Genomic DNA, 23,132 nt, shown 5'->3' on the forward strand with positions numbered 1-23,132 from the left:
GACAAGAACTTGTGCTCCCTTTGTATCAGCCTGCCACAGCTCACGGTGTGGATTTAAACGACGTTGTCCACGTTATAAATAAAAGAGGATAAACACTCAAATAAAGAGGAGCCGTGAGTTGAGCCCACAGGTAGAACAGCTGATGTTCAGACTGAGCAGAGTGATAACAAAGAGGCAGCAGCACACTCACTGTGCGTCTCTGGCAACCAAACAGGAAGAAGTGTCCACACAAAGACTCACTCCACTCACTGCTGACTCTAACCCAAAAAAGACAACACGCGATTTGAACACCATGTTCGTGTTACAAAGAAGTTCACCTCGACACAACAGGCTTCTGCAAAACCCTCCACTCTGTTACAATGTGTCCATCCGCAACAAAGAGCACCGACGTCAGCTCCAAGCGCAACAGTGCCGCTGTGTCTGGCTCTTGTTTTTTTTTTTTTGATTATTTATTTATTACTGTTTTCTTTTTCTCTGATACAGTCTGCGGCTCCAGCTCGACACCAGAACCAGGCTTTCAGAGGTAAACAGTGCCCTGCTGCTGCTGTACTCACCACCTGGATCAGATCTGAGCAGAACCAAGCCTGGTGGAAAAGTGCTTGCAGGAGAAAGAGAGATGTTTTTCAGGTTTTTTTAAGTGAAATAAATGAGTGTCGTCGTCCCGGACTCTGGTCCATGTGTGGTGCTGCCAGGTGGGAACTTAGTGCTGCGTCCTGTGGGTGCTGACGGATCTCATTTTCCCCAGCACGGGCTTTTGTTGTGTCTTTTGTGTGCGTAATGGACTGGCCTGGTTACTTTGGTACGGAAACGTCACCACGTGGGAGGGAGATGAGCGCTGTGATTGACAGCCAGGCCTGGCCAATGAGTGGCGGCGCCGCCTTCAGGCTCCCGTGGGAAAGATGGAAACCAGGTTGAGAAGAGCATTTAGGTGGATTTTTGGGGAAAAAAAATTGTTGGATTTATTTGTTATTATATAAGCTCTTAAGCATTTTCCACTTGTTTCTCATTTTTTGGCAATTATTCTATTTAATTATTTTTTGCAACTTCCTTCATTCTTATGTATTTCTTGAATTTTAGTTCATTTTAACATTACTATTATTTACAAAGTTGCTATACTGTATCTTGTAGTATAAACATTTTCCTTATTTATTGTTAATAAATTGTATATACTTATTGCTTATAATTCATCTATGTTCATCTATGTTTCTAGAATAGGAGCACCTGTAATTAAACCTAATTACAATAATCTGATCGCCACATGCACAAAATCTCTACCTCACCACACAGGTAATTTATTATATTTTATTACATAAACATTAACTCAAGGTGCACGACATATGACGTCTTTGTGTAGTGTGACAAAGCCGAGTTATGTATCACAAGCAACAAATCTAATCCTTTTTTTAGTGAGCGATGAAAGTGATTGTTTTGTTATTATGAAAGCGCTTATTTCCCATGCGGCGTGAACGCGCCACTGTGAGGAGGAGGGAGCGCGCAGGTGCCCGGATGTGTAAATAAATACAAGATGAGAATATGAATCTGATTCTTGCTCCGTTTTCCACCTGCAGCTCTCTGTGTCAGTTACAGAGAAACGTAACATTTGGTTTCTGCAAGTTGCGGACACACGTTTTCACTCAAATGATCAATTACATGATAATATTTCTACATTCATCAGCCTGTGGACTCATTTAAGTGGTATTTTGTTTTTTTTAGATCCTGACGTGTTTTAAAAGGATGTCTAACACAACAAAACATAAATCCTGACACCACGTGGGAGTAAAAACAGCAGAAAGCCCCAACAGAGCTGCATCATAGAAACAATATAGGAATATTATAGTTTGAGAAACATCCTCACGGCTCTCTGGACCAAAACAGGCTGTTGTTCATTTCAGAAACACACCAATAGATTCCTGCAGGATGTCTTTAGACTTCGACATGTGAGACAAAGCTCACGTTTTTATTTTATAGAATAAACACAAAACAAAAGAGCCGCCTGGTCACCACCCCCCCCCCTCCTCCTCCTCCCCCCCTTTGATGCTGCTGCTGTTGTGTGTCTGTGCTGCATCCTCCTGACATTGAACAGACTCACATCTGACATAAAACGCATGAATGATGCCATTAAATATTAAACAAGAGGCTACATTTAAACAGTCATCTGGTTCCTTCCTCCCAAATATAAATCCTGCCCTCGTCCTACCCTTGCTGTCCTGACGTCGAGGACGCGCGTAAGCTACAAGACGACAACAACAACAACAACAACAACAACAACAACAACAACAACAACAACTCGTGCACTGTTGTTGTGTTTTTAATTTCTCACTGCCTGTCATTGAAACAAAAGGTTGACAGCCCCTGCTGCAATACCCTTAAATGTGTTGCTTCACCATATGGGTGCACGTAAACACAACACACTGCAGGGTTGTGCGCGCGTGAGCGTTATGAAATCCATCCCCGTTTTTCACAGGTTTTTTTGTCGCCTGTTCACGTGGCATCATAAGCCCCCCGAAAACTGACCGAGATCTGCAGCCAAACAGATGATGAAGATGAGAATGAGGATGAGGATGATGAGGATGATGATGATGGCAGAGATCATATCAGCTGAAAGAAGCCGCACGACTGGTTTTGTTTTGCTCTTGTATGTAATTGCAAAGCGTCTCATTAAAGAAAGGAGACTTTAAAACCTTATAATGAACATTAACGGGTCATTATAGGCCTACACTTACATAAAACCTACAGGACTTATAGAGAAGTAGGACATTAAAAGACAACGCTCGAACTTTACGCGTCAAAGTAGCTATAATGCAAATATTACACGATTGTTACCGGATTAATAAAGTGTTTTTCTCGCATTGCAGAGTTCATTCACCCCAACATTCAATAAGACTAATCCTATGATTCATGTAAAACGTATTTTAAAAAGTATAAATCCTCTGGTGCAAGAGGAAACACACATTGCAGTATCATATAAACTCACTACACACACACAGACGCGCACTTTAAAGTGTCTCAGAGGATGTTATAAACGTAAAGCATCGCAGTTAATGCACTGGTTATTCGGACAAACACACGCGTGTCCTCCAGCAGGTCACAGGAGCTGCACTCACCCCAAAAACACCTCGCCTTCCCCCCTCGGAAACCAAAACAACCCGGCGAAGAACCCTCTTTCTCCACTGGAGCTGCAGGAGTCTGGATACTAGAACAAAACATAAAAAAAGCAAAGACACCTTCACCGTCCCATAAAGGCGGCAGCGGCAGCAGCAGTCTGTCTAGCTCGGGCCGGGTGCCATTAATAAAAAGTCTCCAAAAAAACATCAATCTCCTCGGTGGATCTTCACTGCGTTTGTAAGTCAAATGTGTTTTGCGTTAAAAGCGTGAAATGTGCGGGATATCTCCAGTAGGTCCGGTGTGGGTAGAGTCCATCCGTGAGGCGGGTCAGAGTGTGTGCATGTCGGAGCAGCTTTCAGCTCTTTGAAGGGTTTTAACCTCTACAGCTCTCCGACATCAGCGGCAGGACAGGCCGAGCCGTCCCGTCTGCGGCCTTATTTATACTGAAATCCTAATTAGCTCCGTGATGCGCAGCGCACAAACACGTCCACGACACCGGAGCCGCTCACTCACACACAGTCCTCCACTGTTGCTTTTATCTTCGGGACCAATGTGTGAAGCTCGCTTCGGTTTTAAACTAATATATATATTTTAAATATATTTATATATATAAAAAGTGCGGAAAAAGTGGCGTTCATCGGTGCTGCCTTTAAGTGCTGCAGGAAATAAGAAAGCTGAGAGCATCACCGCGGAACACGTCTTAACAGATCCAATTTGATCCTCAACCTAAAGACATTTAACCGGTGATGGAAGTAGTCATCAGAGCTTTTACTGAAATAAAAGTAGTAACACCACACTGTAGAAATATTGTGCTACAAGAAAAAGTCCTGTATTCAAATGTTACTTAAGTAAAAGTACAAAAGTATTAGCATCAAGTGTATTTACAGTATAAAAAGCAAAAGTATTTATTATGCAGAATGGCCAATTTCAGAAAATTAGACTAAAATTATTGATAGATTCATGTAAATATTACTTTAATATTACAGCTGATAAACGTGGGGCAGATTTAATTTACTTTATATTCTGCTGTGTGGCTTCATCTATAGCAATATATGCTATTTCAAAAATTACAGGAATACACTGCCGCCAATTAACAGCAACAATATACAGAATATATTTATAAACATAAACATTGGCCCTTTATTAAAATGAAGACTTACTTGTTTCTGGAGCTTTCAACCACAGCTGGTTTTCTTCCTGGACTTGCAGTTGACAGTGAAGATGGTTTCAATTTTGTCACTTTTTGTTTTTATGGCCAAAAATATCCCGCAGTTTGTCATTATTATTTCATTATTCATTTACAGTGTATCAAAGTATCAATTATCTAAAGTCTCTATGTGTATTTCAGGCTTTAGAGTGAATTTGTGAACTTTACTTTGACACAATGGCATTTATGTGGATATATACTTACTTCCAGGCATTAATCATAATAATCACCACTTTGTTTTCACTATTAATCGCTTTTATATCCTCCAAACAGTTTTAAACTGACTGCTTGATGCCGTTTATCGACCAAAACAACTGAGAGAAACGTTTCCACTTCAAAGTCTCTTAATTCTTTATGTTTATAGAGGTACCTGAAGGCAACAGTAGCCTAGCTACACAGCCGCTTCTACAAATAGCGTCCAATCAGCGAGAAGAAGAATCTCCGTCCGACCAATCCGCTGCGAGGAGGGGCGGGGCTACACACTCACAGCCAATCAACACGAGGACAGACGCTGGTAGGCGCGCTCGCGTGTGGCTGAGAGTTGTTTTTGGCTGTGCGCGCCACCGTTGCAGACGCGTGCCAAAAAAGCTCATACCCTACAGTGCGCATGCGTGGCCGCATTGCAAGCACGTGGTTAAGCAGAGCAAGTAAACAAACGTCCAAAAAAATCAATACAGTTTCATTGTTTATTTCTGGTGTTTACTGTAGTTTTATGTATGTTCATGTCAGTTAAAATGATGTTTTCAGTTTAATTTATAAAAAATAAGAATACATTTGTTTCATTTATATCCATTTTATTGGTATTTTATTTGTTTTTTTTATTCAGAATTTGTGAAGCAAATATGTTTAAATTAGTGTTAATGTTCCAAGATTTACCAGGTTATCAATATGGAGTTATTGATTTCTTTCAAAAAGAAAGAAGATGAAGTTCACAATTATGCCAACTTAATAGTTGGAGCCAGTTTATGGCTTGTAGGCTACAAAAAGTGAATGATAATAGATGTATGAATCACAGTGCTGACAGGACAAAGGACCGACTGCAGTAGATGTTCTTATCCAACACGGCAGCGCCCCCTAAAGGTGACACGAGACGCCTGCAGACGCTTACTTCTGACATCATGAGGACTTGTTCTGTTTGGTTTGATCACACACGCTGTTAAAATTAGACTTGAAATATAGGGTCCTTACTGATTCATCTTGATTATTCATCGTTTTAACTGCACCATAAACATAAATGATCAAATGTCCTTTCAATACCATCAAAAAGGCAAGTCATTCTTCTTTTCACTCCACTACATTTACTTCAGAAGTCACTTTGCTTAATAATGTTAAACATATATTTTTAAAACCAAAAAAAAAAAAGTATAATAATTAATATATTAAAGATAAAACTTTACTGATCCCGGGGGTCTTTAAGTGCAATATCAAAATGAGCAGTGGCAGACAATAACAGCCACTCTTCATATTTGTGGAGTAATTCAACGTTTTTATTAAGATTTTTCACTCTTCTTGTTAAACATAACGACTTCATAAATACTTTGTCGCCCCAGGAAACATGCATTTTGTACCTCTGTGTGTTTAAAGAAGTTGTCTGTTGCCATTTGAAATCTTACAAAGAGACTTCAGAGAGATGTGAATGAAGGTACAGTGTTTTTAATGAACGTCTATCTAAATGTCACGGCAGAAAACCCAAAAAGAAAACATTAAAAAACAGCTTTTTTTCAAAGTGGCAGTCAGTCTTTAATAATAGCAAAGAAATGCTTCGTTCAAGTCAAATCCTTCACACGACAGCAAAATAAAACTGACCGATCATTTCAAAACAATGTCTATGGCAGGTCAAACCTTTAAAATACAACCAAGGATCTTCTTTTTTTTTGTTGGTTTTGTTAACTAAACAATTAAAGGTTTATACTGATCAAAAACATACAGAGTGAAGTAGTTCAGATTAGTGTCTGATAGAAACATAACATTCATTTTACAATAAAAATATATCGGCACAAAAACATCCCCCACCAACAAAAAAAAAAAAAAAAAAGGGTAACGCAAAAAATAGAAATGTTTTCATCTTTTTCCAATACAGTCACAAATTACACGGCTGGGGCGACAAATCTCTTTCAAATTTACAGAACTGAAAGATAAGGACACCCACCCTCAGTCTTTGATTGTGTTCATTTTTAAAGAGCGTATACTGCGATTACAAACGGATTCCTGACTCAACAAAAGCTGCACATCAAATCTTGGGATATCAAGACTATCAAAAAAGGCACAAACAGACAGGTTGCACAAAGAACTCAGCAGAAGCTTTTTTATACAACGAATCCCAGTTAAGGTTTCCAGTGCCCTTCATGTTCTAACTAAACCCCCCCCCCCCCCAAAAAAAGACTATCTACAGGCAAGTCGAGTCCCGGCAGGCACCTTGGATAACAAGTCCCATCCCAACTACTGTAGAAGCAAGTGCATTTCATAACAACCGTGTGACAGCGAGTGCGAGGAGCGCTGGGACAGACGAGGCTTTACGTCACGTACGACGTCTGCGCAGGTGAAATTTTGAGTGCAAAAACAGTCTTTTCTGCAAAAAGGGGAGTTTTGGTCATTTTTCAAAAACGTCATCAGATGTGTTCGAACTCTCGGATCTCACAGAGCCAATAAAATGAAAACAAGTTGGTTTTTTTTTTAGAGCGTGAGCAAACTCTTCTTGTAACACTTTGTTTCCGCATGTCTGTGATTTCCTAATATGTTCTTGAAAGTATCCTGGAGAGAACTTAATTATATGTGGAGACAGAGACACAGTTTGAGACAATTATTTAAGTGTAATAATTGAGTATTAATGTTTTCAGAGGAATCATTCATTTATCATTGTCAACTTACAAAAAAATGGCCTAATAGACTCCAGGGTACTGCATCTTAGCAATTAAGCAAAATGAGGTAGTTGGAAGTGGACCAATTTAACACTAAGGATGGAAGGATTAGTTGATTAATTAAAGGGGATGTACTCAACATTGAGAGCATTAATGTAGCATTTAACAACTATGTTCTCTGTAAAGGTATAGGGGAGTAATGGCGTCCTGATTCCAGAATAAAGTCACTTTCTCTGTTGTTTGTTGTGATAGACGACTGTAAAAAAACATCTGTATTTCACGTTTTAAATAAAAGGTGAGAACCGCGTGAAGGCAATCCTAGCCCAATTTTTCCAGTATTTTGAGTAGCGCTCCTTTAAATCTTCAACAATTCTGAAAAACGATTCCTCTATTTCTTTTTGTCAGGTGAAATACAAAACCTTTGCTGGTTACAGCTTTTCAAAATGAGGATTTGCTTATGTTTTTTTCTCCAAACAAATGTTTGCCGTTTCTCTATTGAACATCTCTCATTAATTAGGGTCTCTAATTTACCCACATCAGTACCAAATTGCATAGAGCTTTCCAGAAAACCTCTCAGGAATATTAAGAAACAAAAGACCTGTGAAATAAAGCATCCCCAAACTTAAAAAAAATATATAAAAAAGACGCTTACAGCTCATCTCAGGTCGGCAGCTGATTGCAGAATATTTTTAACATTATTTTAAACGTCACACCTGCGCTGCAGTGATGTAGGGTTGCACCCGAGGGTGCGTCGGTAGACCGTGACATCACTGTTGGGGGTGGTCAGAGTTGCGTCACTGATTGTTTATGGCTTGAGTGAGGATCAGCAGAGTGCGGGCCTCCTCTTTCAGCTCCTACTCTGTTTCAGTCTAACGTTATTTAGAAATAAACAAAAAACAGCAGGTCTTTGGCTCTAGCCACTGTGATTTAACTGGAACCAGAGCAGCTCTGCCCTCAAGAGAAATGTTTCTAGAAACTCAAACTTGCCTCTTTTTTTTTTCACATGTAGGAAAATGTGGAATAAGAAAAGCTTTAGCTTCACTCGCCTTCAAACACAAACGTCGTTATCATCGGAAAGAATGAGAAAAAAAAAATCCCCTGAAGCAGCACGACGGTTCTGAAATTGTCTTATTTTATATTTAAATCTCTAATTTCTTACTTTAAGTGCGAGCAGAGAAAGACTCTTGAAGAATCCGTTCAGGTAGATTTTGACTTTAATCTACTTGGAGATGCTTTAGTGTCCTAAATAATACTTGCTTGTTTCATTCAATAAGTCACAACAAATGAGTGTTTCTTTACTGCAACCTAACAAAAAAGCTTGGTGTCATCATCATCACACTGAATATATTGGAGGACCACTTGTAAACAAACTGAAACGACAGCCGTTATACGCTGCCGTGCTACTCAGATTAAAGGACACGATGATATATAATCTTTAAAGTCTTGATTCCTTCCGCTTGAAATAAAACCTTCAACAGTCTTCAATCAGCAGTTCACCGACAAGAACTGAAAGTACTTGACTTCTGCTGCTTCTGTTCTTTTAAGCTGTACTGACGCAGCCAACTGTTGTGAAAATGTGCAATTTAAAGCAAATAAAACGTTACAACGGACGAATAAAAAACCTGATCTGTTACGTTTTGAGTACTATTTCAACTGCATCTTGCCTGGATCCCATTTCTCAGGTTTTGTGGTTTCTGTGTTGCGTCGTATAAACACAGATATATGGTTATTCTCCTATTTGCAACCACAACGAGATGTCTGAGCATGCAAAGATGGAGTTTGGCTGAAATCTGACATAAAAAGCAGACAAATAAAACCGCTGAAGCAAAAGAAAGAAACAGGACAAAAAGCACCGTGTGATCGGGAAGTGTGATATACCACAAAAGGTAGAAGAGAAAGAGCCTGGGCACTCTCGTGTGGCACTTAACATTGTCGTCTTTGTATACAGAGCTTATAACAGTCATGCAAAGGGCACAGTATTATTCTAACAAGGCGAGAGAAAGAGAGAGAGACTGAAGAAGAAGAAAAAAACACAGAACAGGAAGAAAAAAGGAGGCCAACAACATTTCCTCCTGACGAACACATCTTGTGTGATAACTGAATATTTGTCCGGGCCGGTCAATTTTCTACGTACAGTGCAGATCATTTCCTTAAGGTTTCTAACGGCTAAGGCAGAAATCTTTCGATGCACTTTAATTTGGTGCATTAACACACAACCTGACACTTTACTTAAGCCGATGAGCAATAGACACATGCATTTTTTTGTGTTTAATTAAAAGAGAAAAGGGTATAAATTCATCTGATTCTATAATCACCCTTTCCGTTAACATATCTTAAGACTCTTTGGGCTATACATAGATATTTTTTTATGTATATATTTGCATGTGGGCCTTCTATGTCTGTGTGTTTAAAGTAAGTCTTTGATGGCTTTTGGTCAACAAAGTCTGTGGCTGATAATGTGATTTCATTGCATAAATTGGTTGATTTAATTCATTTTTTTCAAAGAGGTGGAGAGAAAAAAAAGACAGATCAAGGTATCCCTTGTAACAGTGCGACAAAGGTTAGAAAATTCCTTTTTTTTGTTTAACATGATGGATGATTCTTATGAGTAATCTACCATTGTTTTGTTTGTGCAGTGTAGAGTTATAACTGCGACAGTTGCACCAAAAGAAACAACAACCTAAAAACACAAGAGCTAGCCTGTCACTGTCATTCAACTGGACATTAAAGGAATAGCCAGAGCCAAACGCCTTTGAGACACACAAAAAAAATGTTGATCTTGGCTTAAAACACAAAATCACTTCCCAAAACTGTAAGCTGTGATGATGAACCTCCCCTCACTCCTCGCCTCAGAGAGAGGAACAGAAAGAGAGAACAAGAGAAAATAAGAGATTGACTGATTGATTGATTGATTGATTCCTGACGCCATTCCTGAGCAAAGTGGACTTGACGAGAGAGACCCAAGGAATCCAGGTGATGTGGATAACAGGAGAGCGAAAATACAAACCAAAAAAAAGAATAAGAAAAATAAGGTATCACAGCAACAGTGTGGAGGCGAGGAGGAGCAGTGGCAACGCAGAAGCCAGTCCACAGAAACATCTGGAGGGAGAAGAAACAGTGACCTGGTGATGAGCTGTCACATTTGTTTTAGTGTTTTTTACAAATCAACACATAACTATTTAAACTATTTTGTAATAAATCTGTAATGACCGGGTTCGTACACCCTTTTCAAGGTCAAATTCAAGCATTTTCCAGCTCCCTGTACGAACCCTGAATAAGCATTGTGTTTCGTTATGTGATTTGTTAGTGTGTAAGGAACATTATATTAATTTACTGCTCATTAATGTCTCAGAAGGTGTTGCAGCAGTTTTTTGGTAGAAAGCATTTGTTACACAGATTTGGTGCTACATTTAACCATTGTTTACCACCTGAGAATTGATAAAAAAAAATGATCCAACGTCCCTCCAAAATCTCACAGAAGACACTCAGATGTTTGATGAACACAAACAGAAAAATCCATGCTGTGATTTGAGATTAAAAAAAAACTTTTGACATTTGGCGATATCCGCAAGAATTGCATTTTTTGGCGATTGGATGGTGAGCACTTGTTTTCTAACTGCAAAAACTGCTCAGAAACCCCCTTATTGTCAGTATGTGTAGAAAAGCCATCCATCCTCTGAATGCTCTGGGTCTCTAGTTTGTCGTTTTAAAGTTTCACGAGGTTGTGATTTTCTTAGAGGTCATAACAGCTCCATATATACACATATGTATATACACACACACACGTATTATATATATATATATATATATATATATATATATATATATATATATATATATATATATATATATATATATATATATATATATGTATGTATGTGTATATATATGTGTGTATATATATGTATATGTGTATGTATGTGTATATATATATATACACATACATATATATATACACAAATATATATACACATACATATATACATATATATACACACACACACATATATATACATATATATATATGTGTATATATATATATATACATATATATATATATATATATATATATATATATACATATATATGTGTATATATATATATATATATATGTGTGTGTATATATATATATGTGTGTGTATATATATGTATATATCAATAAATGTTCTCACACCAATGAAATGGGCTCATTGAATCCACAAGAGTCTCAGCTTTACAGTCAGACCCAGTTTATGCAAATCAACACTGTTTAGGGACCCCAGTATGCAGAGACATTAAAATACTCCATTTTAGAATGGGACAAAATAAAAACATTTGTGCTGCATGAGAAACCCTTTTTGTTTTTGCCCCAAACTGTCTGGATTATCAAAAAGTGGGCGTGTCTGTAAAGGAGAGACTCATGGGGACCCTGAAAGATAGGTCAGAGGTCAATGGACCCCTTTGAAAATGGCCATGTCAGTTTTTCCCTTGCAAAATGTCTCATGTCAGCACTTGGATTAAACCGTTAATGATAAAGTTAAAGACACACTAACAGAAGTTACAGCTACTGAAGGGAGCAGCTTTGTTCTTTCTGCTGCTCTAATTTGAGGAGATGTCACTCTCGTGGAATCATGTTTTTGAATGGAAATGCTGCAGGAGAGGAAACACAGTAATTGCATACGCGGACACAAAGCAGATGATAGGCTATAAAACGTAGCGCTGATAGTTGTTCTCACAAAGAGAGGCCTGTCAGGGAGCAGCAGGTGCTTAACAGAGATCTGGGGGGGGGCGACGACGACACATCTGTCGTAAATGTTTATATCAGGGCTGCTGCGATTAGTCATCACAATCGAATATTTCTAAAACGTTTAAATACATTCCTCTCAGTGTTTCTCTTATATTCATCCTGCAGCGGCTGTGCTTATGATTTCACACGAACATTAATATCCTTTGCAGCTCTTGAGTGGCGAGTTGTTAAGTTTATACACAAATGAATCAGTAGTTTTTAAAGCTCTATAACAAAACCCACTCAGAGTTTTAGAATTTAAAGTAGTTTTTATGATGGACTCTCAACTCTGCTGCATTTATTAAGCAGGGGCGGGGACGAGGGTCACATCTGAAAGTTGGTAGTTTGAAAACTTCAATAGAGCTGATGGTAATATTGTTCTGCGCCAGTAGCTCTGAACTAGGCAACGACTGACTGCAAGTAATATAATAATATTTAATGTAATAATATCATTCACCGATTGGCAGTGGCAGATGTTTATCTGCTGTGTTGCATCGGATTTGCTTGCTATATGTTGTAATAAAAGGGATAAAAGGTTTTTTGGTTATTTTTACCAAAAAATAATATTTTTCATGTGAAGGGTTGCATTAAAGGTTGTTTGTTGATTGCATTAAGCGTAATAAAGGGGACAGTTCAGTTTTCTTTTTTGTAATACAGATTTCTTCATTTGGAACAAAATAAACAACCAAAAAAACATCCGCTATAAGGTATGGGCCCAGAATTTCACAGTCGGAGCCTCTCTACTGTGAACTCTGTCGCTCTCCGAGTTTGTGTTGATTTTCACTGCATGTGATGTGGACTTACTGTGTGAGACGTTAGGACCTAAAGCCGGGCTGGAAACGTGCAGTTTCTTCAAAGATGAGCTCCTTCAACGTCTCTTTGGGTAGATCATCCAGCTCCATGTCAAACTTGAACGGGGCCTCAGCAACAGGCTACACAGGGAGGCAGAGAGGACGTGTTGCCAGAGGAACTTAACAGCGCCAGAAAACTCAGATCATTATATCTGGGTTACCAAAAGATGTCTCACCTCATCTGTGGGGTCGTAATACTGCTCCAGGTACGGGTGCGCCAGGGCCTCCTCTACCTCGATCCTCTTGTGAGGGTTAAAAGTCAACATCTTGTCCAACAGGTCCAGAGCTGCAGCACAAAGAGGATTCACATTCAACAGGATTCTGAAACAACAATGAGCTTTCCTGCCCACTAGAGGGGACCATCACTCCCTACATGCTGTTTGGATTATTTCCAGGAAGAAAACTATGAGACACTCTTTTAATTGTACACATTTTATAAAGACATTACTGATTTAGCGGAGATCCGGTGAAACCTCAAGTCCTCTCATTCATTTTGAATGACGATAAAAAAAAGGTGCAAAGTTGCAACAGACTCCACTTCTGGTGAAACGCAACTTGATGTCACTCTGCGGTGGCCAATGCAATCAGATTTGTCACAGTCTGTTTGAGGCAGTGTGAGAGTCCCGAACATGGACAGTAAACTTCCTGCCTCCATCACTGACACAAGAAAGTTTAAAAAACGTGAAACACAAGCACTAACTGCCTGGGAGTTTGCGAAACAGCTGATCGTTTCCTGCAACAAGCTCCAGCAGAGTTGTCTCTTTTCTTTTTGAAGGAAAACAATAGCCTAAGTGAAATATAAAGTACACTTGTGCTATATTAGGGGTCAGAGCAGGGCATCACAACGGCGTTACACTGTGGCAATTTTCCGGATCTACCTGTGTGTAAATGTATCGTTGTGCATTTGTTGGTCGTCAAAGCTCTAAATAAAATTAAATTGAAAGAAATTGTTCGTCTGTGTCACAGTGCAAACTTGATCGACCTTTTCGGACAGACCAAAGAGTTTACCGCCAAACATTCCCACTTGTTTTGCTTGACTCCTGAGGTCGTGGGTAAATCTTTTGTCCCTTGTTTAGCGGCTGGAACTCCTTGTCCGCAATTAGTCTCTCAAAGATTCACAATATTCTAGAAATCCCATGATTAGAGGGGAACGTGTTTTGTCGATATAGAGCTCTGACCTTTGGGATCAGCATTGGGGAAGAGGCGGTTCCACGGCACTTTGCAGCGCACAGGCAGCGACAAAAGATAGTTCCTGGCCTTAATGTTGATGATGCAGTTGAGATCCTCCTGAGAGGGAGAACCCAGGATCCCTGAAGGACAAAGAGGATTATAGATATTCTGTTTAAACAAAGGAGATTAAAGCTTTCAGGAAGTCTGAAAGCACAACAAAAAGACAGATGGGAGAAGCAATATGTGGTCTAGCACCAAGACACAGAAAGTGCAACTTGATAAATGAATACAACATTTACCCCTATCTATGGACTGTCACCAGGAGGCTGTTGCTACAGACAGGAGTGAACTTTTAGTTCAAGTCTAAATTCTTCATGCAGACTAAAACCGACACTGCATTTGGCAACAGATTTTCACATCTGACAACAAACATAAGTACAAAAGCACACCAACCCTCAAATCCCTGCATATTAAGACAATAATTACCCAAAATGTGGTTAAGCTGATCCAAGTAGTGCTTCCCAGGAAAGATTGGCCTGTTGGACAACATCTCAGCCAGGATGCAACCCACTGACCAGATGTCTATGGACTTGGTGTAGCCCTGAGATTAAAGCGGCACAGAGAGACAGTCACGATTCAGGAATACTGAAAGTCAACATGATAGCAACTGGTGGACAAACAGTACATATCATGAATGTTAACAATATTAAGTATTGTTAGGGCCCAAGAATTAACACTTTTATGATGTCATTGTTACTGTGCCATCCTTCTAAAATATTCTAACTAATGTAACCTGAAATTAAATTTGAAATGTGAGATCAAAACACATACTGCACCACCCCAGTCAATATGATTTCCCAACATATTAAATGAAGGTTTAAACAGAAAAGGTGGCCTAAACATATGTTAAGACACCATCCAACTTATTCCTGGCTCCCGCATAGGCTGCGTGAATTATGGGCAGGTGAGGACGCTCACCTTGGAGTTGAGCATGATCTCGGGTGCTCGGTACCAACGCGTGGCTACATACTCTGTTAGGAAACCAGTGTGATCGTGGTCGGGATCAGCCACACGAGCCAGACCAAAATCACAGATCTGCAGAAAGATGAGGGACGAGACAAAGGTTGGGGAACATGTTCAGGGGAACATTTGTTAATATTGATCTTTATGAGGTTTCCAGTCTTCCTCTGCCAGACCATTATGGGAAACTTAAATTGAAATAAGCCTTTAAAGTCTGCCCAGAGCAATTTCTCTTTGAGGCACTACCTTGAGATCACAGGTGGTGTTGAGCAGCAGGTTGGAGGGCTTCAGGTCGCGGTGCAGGACGTTGGCAGAGTGGATGTACTTGAGTCCTCGTAAGATCTGGTAGAGGAAGTAGCAGATGTGGTCGTTGCTCAGGTGTTGAGTCTTCAGGAGCTTGTATAGGTCCGTCTCCATGAGATCCTGGACAATATATCTGCACAGTGCCAGCTTAAAGAACTTCTACTTTAATATTGTGGAAAAACACAAGTACAAGAAAGTCACAATCCACTGTCTATTTTTACTGCCCAGTACTTGTATCCAAACTACATTTAGGTTTAACTGCCACACTCAAATGTGTTAGTATTGCAAAGAAAATGAAAACCTTGCATAATCAGGTGTCACGGTGGTTAAATGAGCCAGTTCTCTGCAACAATGTTTGGCTCGTGTGAGTGCTACACAAATAACTAGGTAACAGAAAGCTAATTTCTGGAATTTTATCTTAAAAGGTTTATTGTTTTTGTTTGGGGGACTGCTCAATCACCATATTCCATTTGAATATCCCAAATTAGGCCTTATTCTGAATAAAGCATATACTGATTAAGACATGTGGGATATCCCAGTATTATTTGGGTTTTAGGAGCATTCTTTGGACATGTACACAGCGCATTTCGGAATGCGAATCAATTGGGGGGTTTACCGCAGCTTGCTACAGTTTTCTCTTGCCCCTTTATGGTGAGCTCTGTGCATTGCTATGGTTGTTGTACACAAACCAAAAGCCCACATTTCTGGTTGGAAGGAGAATCAGACCCTCTTTTACACATTATGAAAGACTTTGATATCAGGTGTTTTTCATATGCACAGCACTGCAGCAACAGCATATTTCAAGAAGGTGGTTGAAGGAATGAAGGCTGTTTGAACAGTAAAAAAAAGTCCACCAGTGTTGGAAAACTTGAAAAAAAAAGTGTTTCTCCACAGCTGCATGTAAACAGGAATATTAGTGGGTGATTCATTTTTTTCTCTCTGATTAGAGTAGCCAGAAGAGTAGCTGCAGGCTTCAGTCACAAGCATTTCTCTTATGTACTCATAAGATTTGAGATACATAGTTTCTAACGACCTCTGTGGCGGTAAGATGTAAGGCAAGTATTAGTAGTAGTAGTTCTTTCAAAACCTCCATCTTGTCACCATGTGTGTTAACAATTTTTTTTCTTCTCTTTTGTAAACTTTATTGAAACACATTCACCTCTTTACTTCCAGTCCGCCCCCTGCATGTTCCCCTCTTAAATCCAGCCTGACTCAGAAGTTGGAATTTTCGATTACAAGTGAACACAACATAACCGTTGTCAGCAGCGTCACTAACACGGCGGCTTATTTATATCTAGCCAGCAAATGTCTCCACAGACTGTGGACCTTTTAAAGTGCTTTCATTAGCACCATTCACCATTGTCTCACTCTTTGATAGATTTTAAATCAAAAGACAATAAATAGATGAAAATGTTACAGAGACTACAACTTTAAGGCAGAGTGTATAACTGCACACACTGCGTTATGAAACTGACAGTAACTATGGATTTGACAAGTTAGCTGCTGCTGCTGGGCTACAGTGAAGAGCATCTCTGGCAACAAGGTGACAGGTGGCTGTTATGTAATAAAATACAACTGAAAACCTCTATAAAACTAAAAATGTTGGTGAGAAAGACCAACTTCACTTGTCACAAAGAAGTAAATGTTTAATTATAAAAGCACAAATATCTAGGGCTGCCCCCAAAAGCCAACCAAGCACTGGTTGACAAAAAAATCATTAGCAAACCAAAATTTCATTGGTTGACTGGTTAATATTTAATATCCAATCATGTCGGGAAAGACGTCTAAAATATGGGATCACTTTGAAAAGAACAAGGATGACCCCAAGAAGGTCACATGCAAGCTTTGCAAGAAAAATATCGCCTATCACTCATCCACGAAAAAACATGACCTCCCACCTTAACATGTAAGTAATGTTAGCCTAGCTACCTGCCCATGGTCCCACAGTCTCCTTGTTGATTTTTTCTGAGACATTCAGGATTAGAATCTGAAATAATTTGCCAATGTCATTAACAGGCAGCAGACTTATAGCGTGCGGCTGTGTGCACTTGTAAAATAATGGTTATTCATTATGTTAATTATGTTATTCAGTCGAGGAGGCCAAAAGGGGTTGGAGGATAAGTCGACTAATCACTGTAGATGACGAAAATCTTTAGTTGGGGGCAGCCCTACAAATATCTGTGGAAAACCATCAAATACAAATACTTTAACATGTCATTAACAACCGCAAATGAAAGAAAAAGCCTATAAATTAAACAAATCATGGGAGGTGTGTGAAAAAAGGATACACATCCTTCATCTGGTCAATGGTTGGTGTGCGGATGATGTCGTTGATGCCGATGATGTTCTCATGTCTGAAGCGCAGAAGGATCTTGATCTCTCTCAGGGTGCGTTGGCAGTACGTCTGGTGCTCAAAAGGGCTGATCTTCTTAATGGCCACACGTATCTTGTTGTCCCGGTCATAGGCAGAGCTGGATTATTTAAAAGAAACAAAACACAAAGGCCAACCATTAGAAACCAATGTTGAATAGGGCCCTATGATTTACTCGATGTTGAAAACAAAACACGAAGTGTCTGCTCTGTGCTGCACGTTACCAAAACACGTTTTACCCCCATTTGATCTTGCATCTCCACCTTTGAACCAGAAATAGGGATACTTAAGTTTTAACTCCGTTATGTATATTTTAAACAGAATCCTTGGAGCAGCTGGAGCCATGACCACAATCTTTCCTGCAGAAAAGAATCTATCTCTTCAATGGGTACCAATAATGCCACATTAAATATGTTGAGCAACTGTGCTTACTGCATAAAGACTGATGCAGTAATAGCACAAGTCCATAAAACAAAAACAAAAAAGGTATAGAAAAGTAAGTTTGATGACATTTGGTGGCGGTTTGTGTAAACTACCTTTGACAGACATTAAAATATCTTAAAATGTTCCACTTACATAAAGGAACAGAACAATTGTTTTAGTTTTATTGAACAGCAACTGTCAGGCGCCAACCTGTGTGACAAATGCCGCTTCCTTCCTGTGTTTTTTTCAGTGGAAAGCTTTCACTGTGAAGTAGCAACAGCAGGAAATGTTGGGTTTGCATTAGCAGTATCTTAACAAGGCAAATACACCTCTGATACATTGCTGAGCAGAAAACAATGACGCTGCTGCAGGAATGTAGGAGTGGAACAAAACTCCAGAACGCAGAAAATTTGATTCTACACAAGAGTTACTTAAGTACACACACGTACGCACACGCACACACGCACACGCACGCACACGCACGCACACGCAGGCCAATCAGGCTCATAGTACTGCAGGTAAGCTGACACATAACTGCTAAACCTCCAGATTTTCACATGTAGGGTTGTGATAATACAAATGGGTCACACTTTGGCCTGGAGCTTGAATAACAATGTCTTTGTTTAAATGCAGCCCCTGATCTTCAATGTTTGGAGGAATATCGTTAATTTGTGCAAACACAAAGTCAAAAGTAACAATTTGCTTTACAGAGCAATAATTTCAATTACACTAAAACATTAAGTGTGAGGTAACATCCGCTTTATACGTATATATATATATATATATATATATATATATATATATATATATATATATATATATAATTATGCAGCTGGGAGGAGGCCTCGGGGAAGACCCAGGACTAGGTGGAGAGATTATATCTCCACACTGGCCTGGGAACGCCTCAGGATACCCCAGTTAGAGCTGTTTAATGTGGCCCGCGAAAGGGAAGTTTGGGGTTCCCCGGCTAAAGCTGCTGCCCCCACGACCCGACCCCGGATAAGCGGATGAAGATGAGATGAGATGAGATATGATTGGTCACGTAATCCCTCTGAGGAGACCAATTTGGAGCAAAAAGGCTTATTTTTTCGAGTTTCCATACCTTATATATTTTATAAAGTATACAGTAAAAATTGTATTTAATTAAGATATTATGACATGTCCTAGACTTTTCCAACACATTTTGAAACAATTCAAGCCCTAGAGAACGTCAGATTTCAGGGTTTCAAAGAAAACAGTAGAGGCTGACCATAGGTAATGTACATAAGAGACAATTTCACAGCTATGTTTAAACAAAGAGATGATCAAGTAATTACTAAACTCAATTAATTGCAGATATTCCTTTACCAATATGTGAAAATTCCTCCTGTTAAGTGGGTAAGAATGTTAGCAGGCAGTCCAGCTCCATTTTGCAATATAATATTGGCATCTAAAATCCAATACTGAAAAGCACAACATACACAGGAAAGTATTTTGCCAGATCCAGAGAAGGGCCAATAAGTTAATGCAAACAGCTTAGCGAGGTATGTGCCTTTCACATCACGCATACAACACAACAGAGGTGATTAACTGTTAATCAACCCTTTTCAAAGCTGAGACTGGTGTCAAATATACTGCTAAAATAGGAAAAGGAAACCTTAACCAGCCTAGAAAAACACATTTGCTAATAGAATATCAAAATAAAGGGCACAACGGGTAAAGGTTAGGGTTAACTAAACCCTTACCCTAACCCAGAACTCCTGTGTATGATCAAATGTAAACTGGATGTGTCGTAAATCAAACTACGCATTTCTCAGCAGGCCCTTCCTTCTAGGGATGATGCACACTACTTACCAAGTTGCATCAACAAGTATTAACATGTTTGAAGCTCCCTACAGTCCTTTGAGAGCATTGGATTTGTGTCAACTCTGTTTGCTTTTAATTGTTTATTGTTTGTGCTGACACAGCAGTTTTAAAGCAGCTGGCAGGTCCGGTGTGTTAGACAATAGGATTTTGTACGACAATAATTTTGCTCCTAAGGGCGCACTCACACTTTCATTCGTACCATGCCCAAGCACGAATGATGGCTAAAGTCTAGTTTGTTTGACCAGTGTGAGAACAACTGTTCTGTGTTCCCAGCCGCAGCCTGGTTGAGAGAGGTGGGCTTTAGTAAAGCACGGAGGCACATGTACAAGCATTTCAAAAGATGCTGCCAAAGGTTTCACGGTGTTCCGATGCGGAGGTGGAGTGTTTACTGCAGATTTGGTTACATGAAAATATTCAAAAACAGTTGGACAACAAAAAATCTCAGAGGGATGATGACTTATAAGCAAGAAGCAATCGAGCCAGGGCTTAGATAATTTCAAGTAATGTGAGTGCAAGTAAGTTACTGTTGTATATCTGAGTGTGTCTACACCAGGATTAATTGTTCAATTCCAGTCTGAAATCTTGGCCCTGGCTGTGATGAGACGCCTCCTCCGCAACCACTCCAGGTACAGACATGTCCACTGTTGAATTTCTGGCTCATTTCACTGGCTTAATGGCTGTCTCAACTTCCCCACGCTCACTCACTCTGAGATATTTTTGAATTGCCACACTGGGATCTAAACCTGCATCCTCCACACCAACTTCAACTCTCAGAATGCAGTCATCTCATTGTTGTTTAAACATCCAATAAAATCGGAATAAAATGTGAATAATCTGATATCTCTTTGTAAGAAAATTAACTAGAACACAACAGGAATTATTGGTACCAACCATGTCATGTTAGCTGGTCGGGAAGACGGTTAATTAACGCTCTGAAGTTATACTAAATTCTGGCGGGAGAAAACTGGCATGGCCATTTTCAAAGGGGTCCTTGATAACTAAAAAAATGTTCAAGGCAAATTTCTGCATTGAAGCTTCGTTTAACTAAAGAGGTGGAGAGATGAAATAACACAGGGACGGAGAGAAGAGACAGGTCAGAGTAAACCACAGAAAGAGTCCAAACTTTGGGATAATTTATAGTGCGTCTACTCCAAAAAACAAACCAGCTTACCTCAATACCACAAAGTCAATGCTTCAGCATCTCAGCAGCAACACTACCAACATTACAAAGCCATGTCTTTCAGCCTCAGATGAGCTTGACAGCACATGGGTATGCCACGGCACCGTGGAGCTTGGCTCACCAAAATTTAAACGAGGCGGACTTGTATGTGGTACTTGTATATTGCTTGAATATGACACTTAATTGCACTAAATGGGGGTTTGACAGATTATATTATTGTATGCAATTTAAGCAAAATTCTTAAAAAAGAGAAAAAAAGAAAACCAATTAGCAAAAAGTATGTCTTGATGTAATAATCGGTTACTAAAATAGTTAATAGCTGCAGCCCTGCAGCTGCAGCCCATTATTGGGCTTCTGCTCATTAAAGCACATTGAGGTTTTAATGCAATGACAGAAATTCAGTCCACCTAATTTGAAGTCTGTCCCAAAAGAACAACAATTTATTGTATAGTATGCAAACTGACCAGACATCTTCAGTGTACAGGAAATTACACGAAAACCAAATCCAAACTCACCACCCACTGTCAAGAAATGCAAATTACTGCTTCAAGCTTCCAAGATTTCTAAGTCATCTGCTGTCAAACTGTTGCAAGTTGCTGCCAAAATGGAGCCATCACAAAACCGAAATTGCACAATAGGGCCGTACCTTCATGGTAACAGAATAAGAAAAACCTTAAGTTGGGTTTTGTCGTTTACATCTACAGCCATGAGTGATTTTATTTCTGCACATTACAAACAACAGAAACGACAGAAAAAAAACACCCACATACTACGACAAAATAAGAAACTAAGTTGCTATAGCGATGGGGGTGTAGGGACTGAAATGTAAACACAAGTGTGCCAGCCTTCTGCGAGGGAAATATGAGTGACCTTCCTTTCCACTTCTGTGAGAGGAATGTGTGTGTGTGTGTGGGAGGAAATGGCTCTCCATGTAACTGCTCTACACCAGGCAGCAGATACCCTCGCTTAGACAGGACTTATTCATCAAAGCTTAAATATGATCCAGGGCAGAGCCAGTGTGGCACAGAAATGTCTTCAGATTTTTTTAGAACAGTAAATGGTGTACAGAAGCCTGCCCTGATTTCTTACACAACACAATATTTCCCATGCAGGCAGAATGTCTGCCATCTCCAACTGCATGCAAATGTTTTTTTCTGCATAGTTTGAAAAGGTTAGATGTTGCAAAAATGTCATTTTAGGGCATGTTCTATACATTTCATATCTAGGGCTAGAACAATAGATCATTCATCCATTGGCAATTAATTAAGACATTTATCATAATATCAAAAGAATCCTTTTCTAGTGATAATAACAAATATTTTGACTGTTGGTCAGACATAATCCTGTGCTCAATGCCACGTTTGATGTGCATATACAACATGAGTGTTGAGTTGGTTGGTTTATGACTATTGTAATTATTATTCTCATTAAAAAAAAAATATTAAAATGATCATGGTTGGATATTTTTGTTAGGATCTCTACCAAGCAAATATTTTGTGTCAGGTCTTTAGAACAGGAGATCTCAGTAGCAAAACAATAGTTAATTCAGAATGGTATTGTGGTGCATATTTTGCCTTAAACAAATGTCGCGCCTTCCTGCAATCTGGATATTGCACTAGTGGATATAATTGCGGTGCACTGCAAGCTTAAGTGTGCAGCCGTACACTTAAGCTTGCAGTGCGTGCATGGGAAGCAAAAAAAAGGAAATCAGAGGCTGTGTTCAGTGCAGAGTGAAGGCAGGGCAATCTCAGGCGTGTTTGTCCAGGCGTTTAACAGAAGGAAGTACAAAGTACACTGAGTTGAGTGAGTAGTATTAATAAGCCCGCCTCAGTGGACTGTGAGAGTCTTGACCTGCTCAGCCTCATCACTGAAGGGTGGACTTTCATTTCTGGGAATGGCGCTCTAAAGGGGCCTTCACATGAGAAGCTTTTTACGCTGGGCTCACCGTGAGGTAGGGCGCAGAGACCCAGTAAACGGCTAAATCATCGTTAGTATTAAAACAACCGTTAGCTCCTAAACTGCCTATTCACAAAC

At 39.5% G+C, this 23,132-nt stretch overlaps 1 protein-coding gene across 1 annotated transcript in view; it reads right to left on the reverse strand.

The window, feature by feature from the left end:
- Window positions 1-5,944: 5,944 nt before the first annotated feature.
- Window positions 5,945-23,132, reverse strand: part of mapk1 (mitogen-activated protein kinase 1) — a 29,466-nt gene continuing 12,278 nt past the window's right edge. Inside the window, exons 2-9 of the mRNA XM_083912539.1 lie at window positions 17,568-17,750; window positions 15,223-15,412; window positions 14,935-15,051; window positions 14,443-14,557; window positions 13,965-14,096; window positions 12,963-13,072; window positions 12,740-12,867; window positions 5,945-10,269 (exon numbers count right to left, since the gene is read on the reverse strand). Coding sequence (XP_083768665.1) covers window positions 12,751-12,867; window positions 12,963-13,072; window positions 13,965-14,096; window positions 14,443-14,557; window positions 14,935-15,051; window positions 15,223-15,412; window positions 17,568-17,750 — 964 coding nt within the window. The 3' untranslated portion in view covers window positions 5,945-10,269; window positions 12,740-12,750. The remainder of the gene's footprint in view (window positions 10,270-12,739; window positions 12,868-12,962; window positions 13,073-13,964; window positions 14,097-14,442; window positions 14,558-14,934; window positions 15,052-15,222; window positions 15,413-17,567; window positions 17,751-23,132) is intronic.

Source organism: Echiichthys vipera, assembly GCF_963691815.1.
Source record: "Echiichthys vipera genome assembly, chromosome: 4".
NCBI classification, from domain to species: Eukaryota; Metazoa; Chordata; class Actinopteri; order Perciformes; family Trachinidae; genus Echiichthys; species Echiichthys vipera.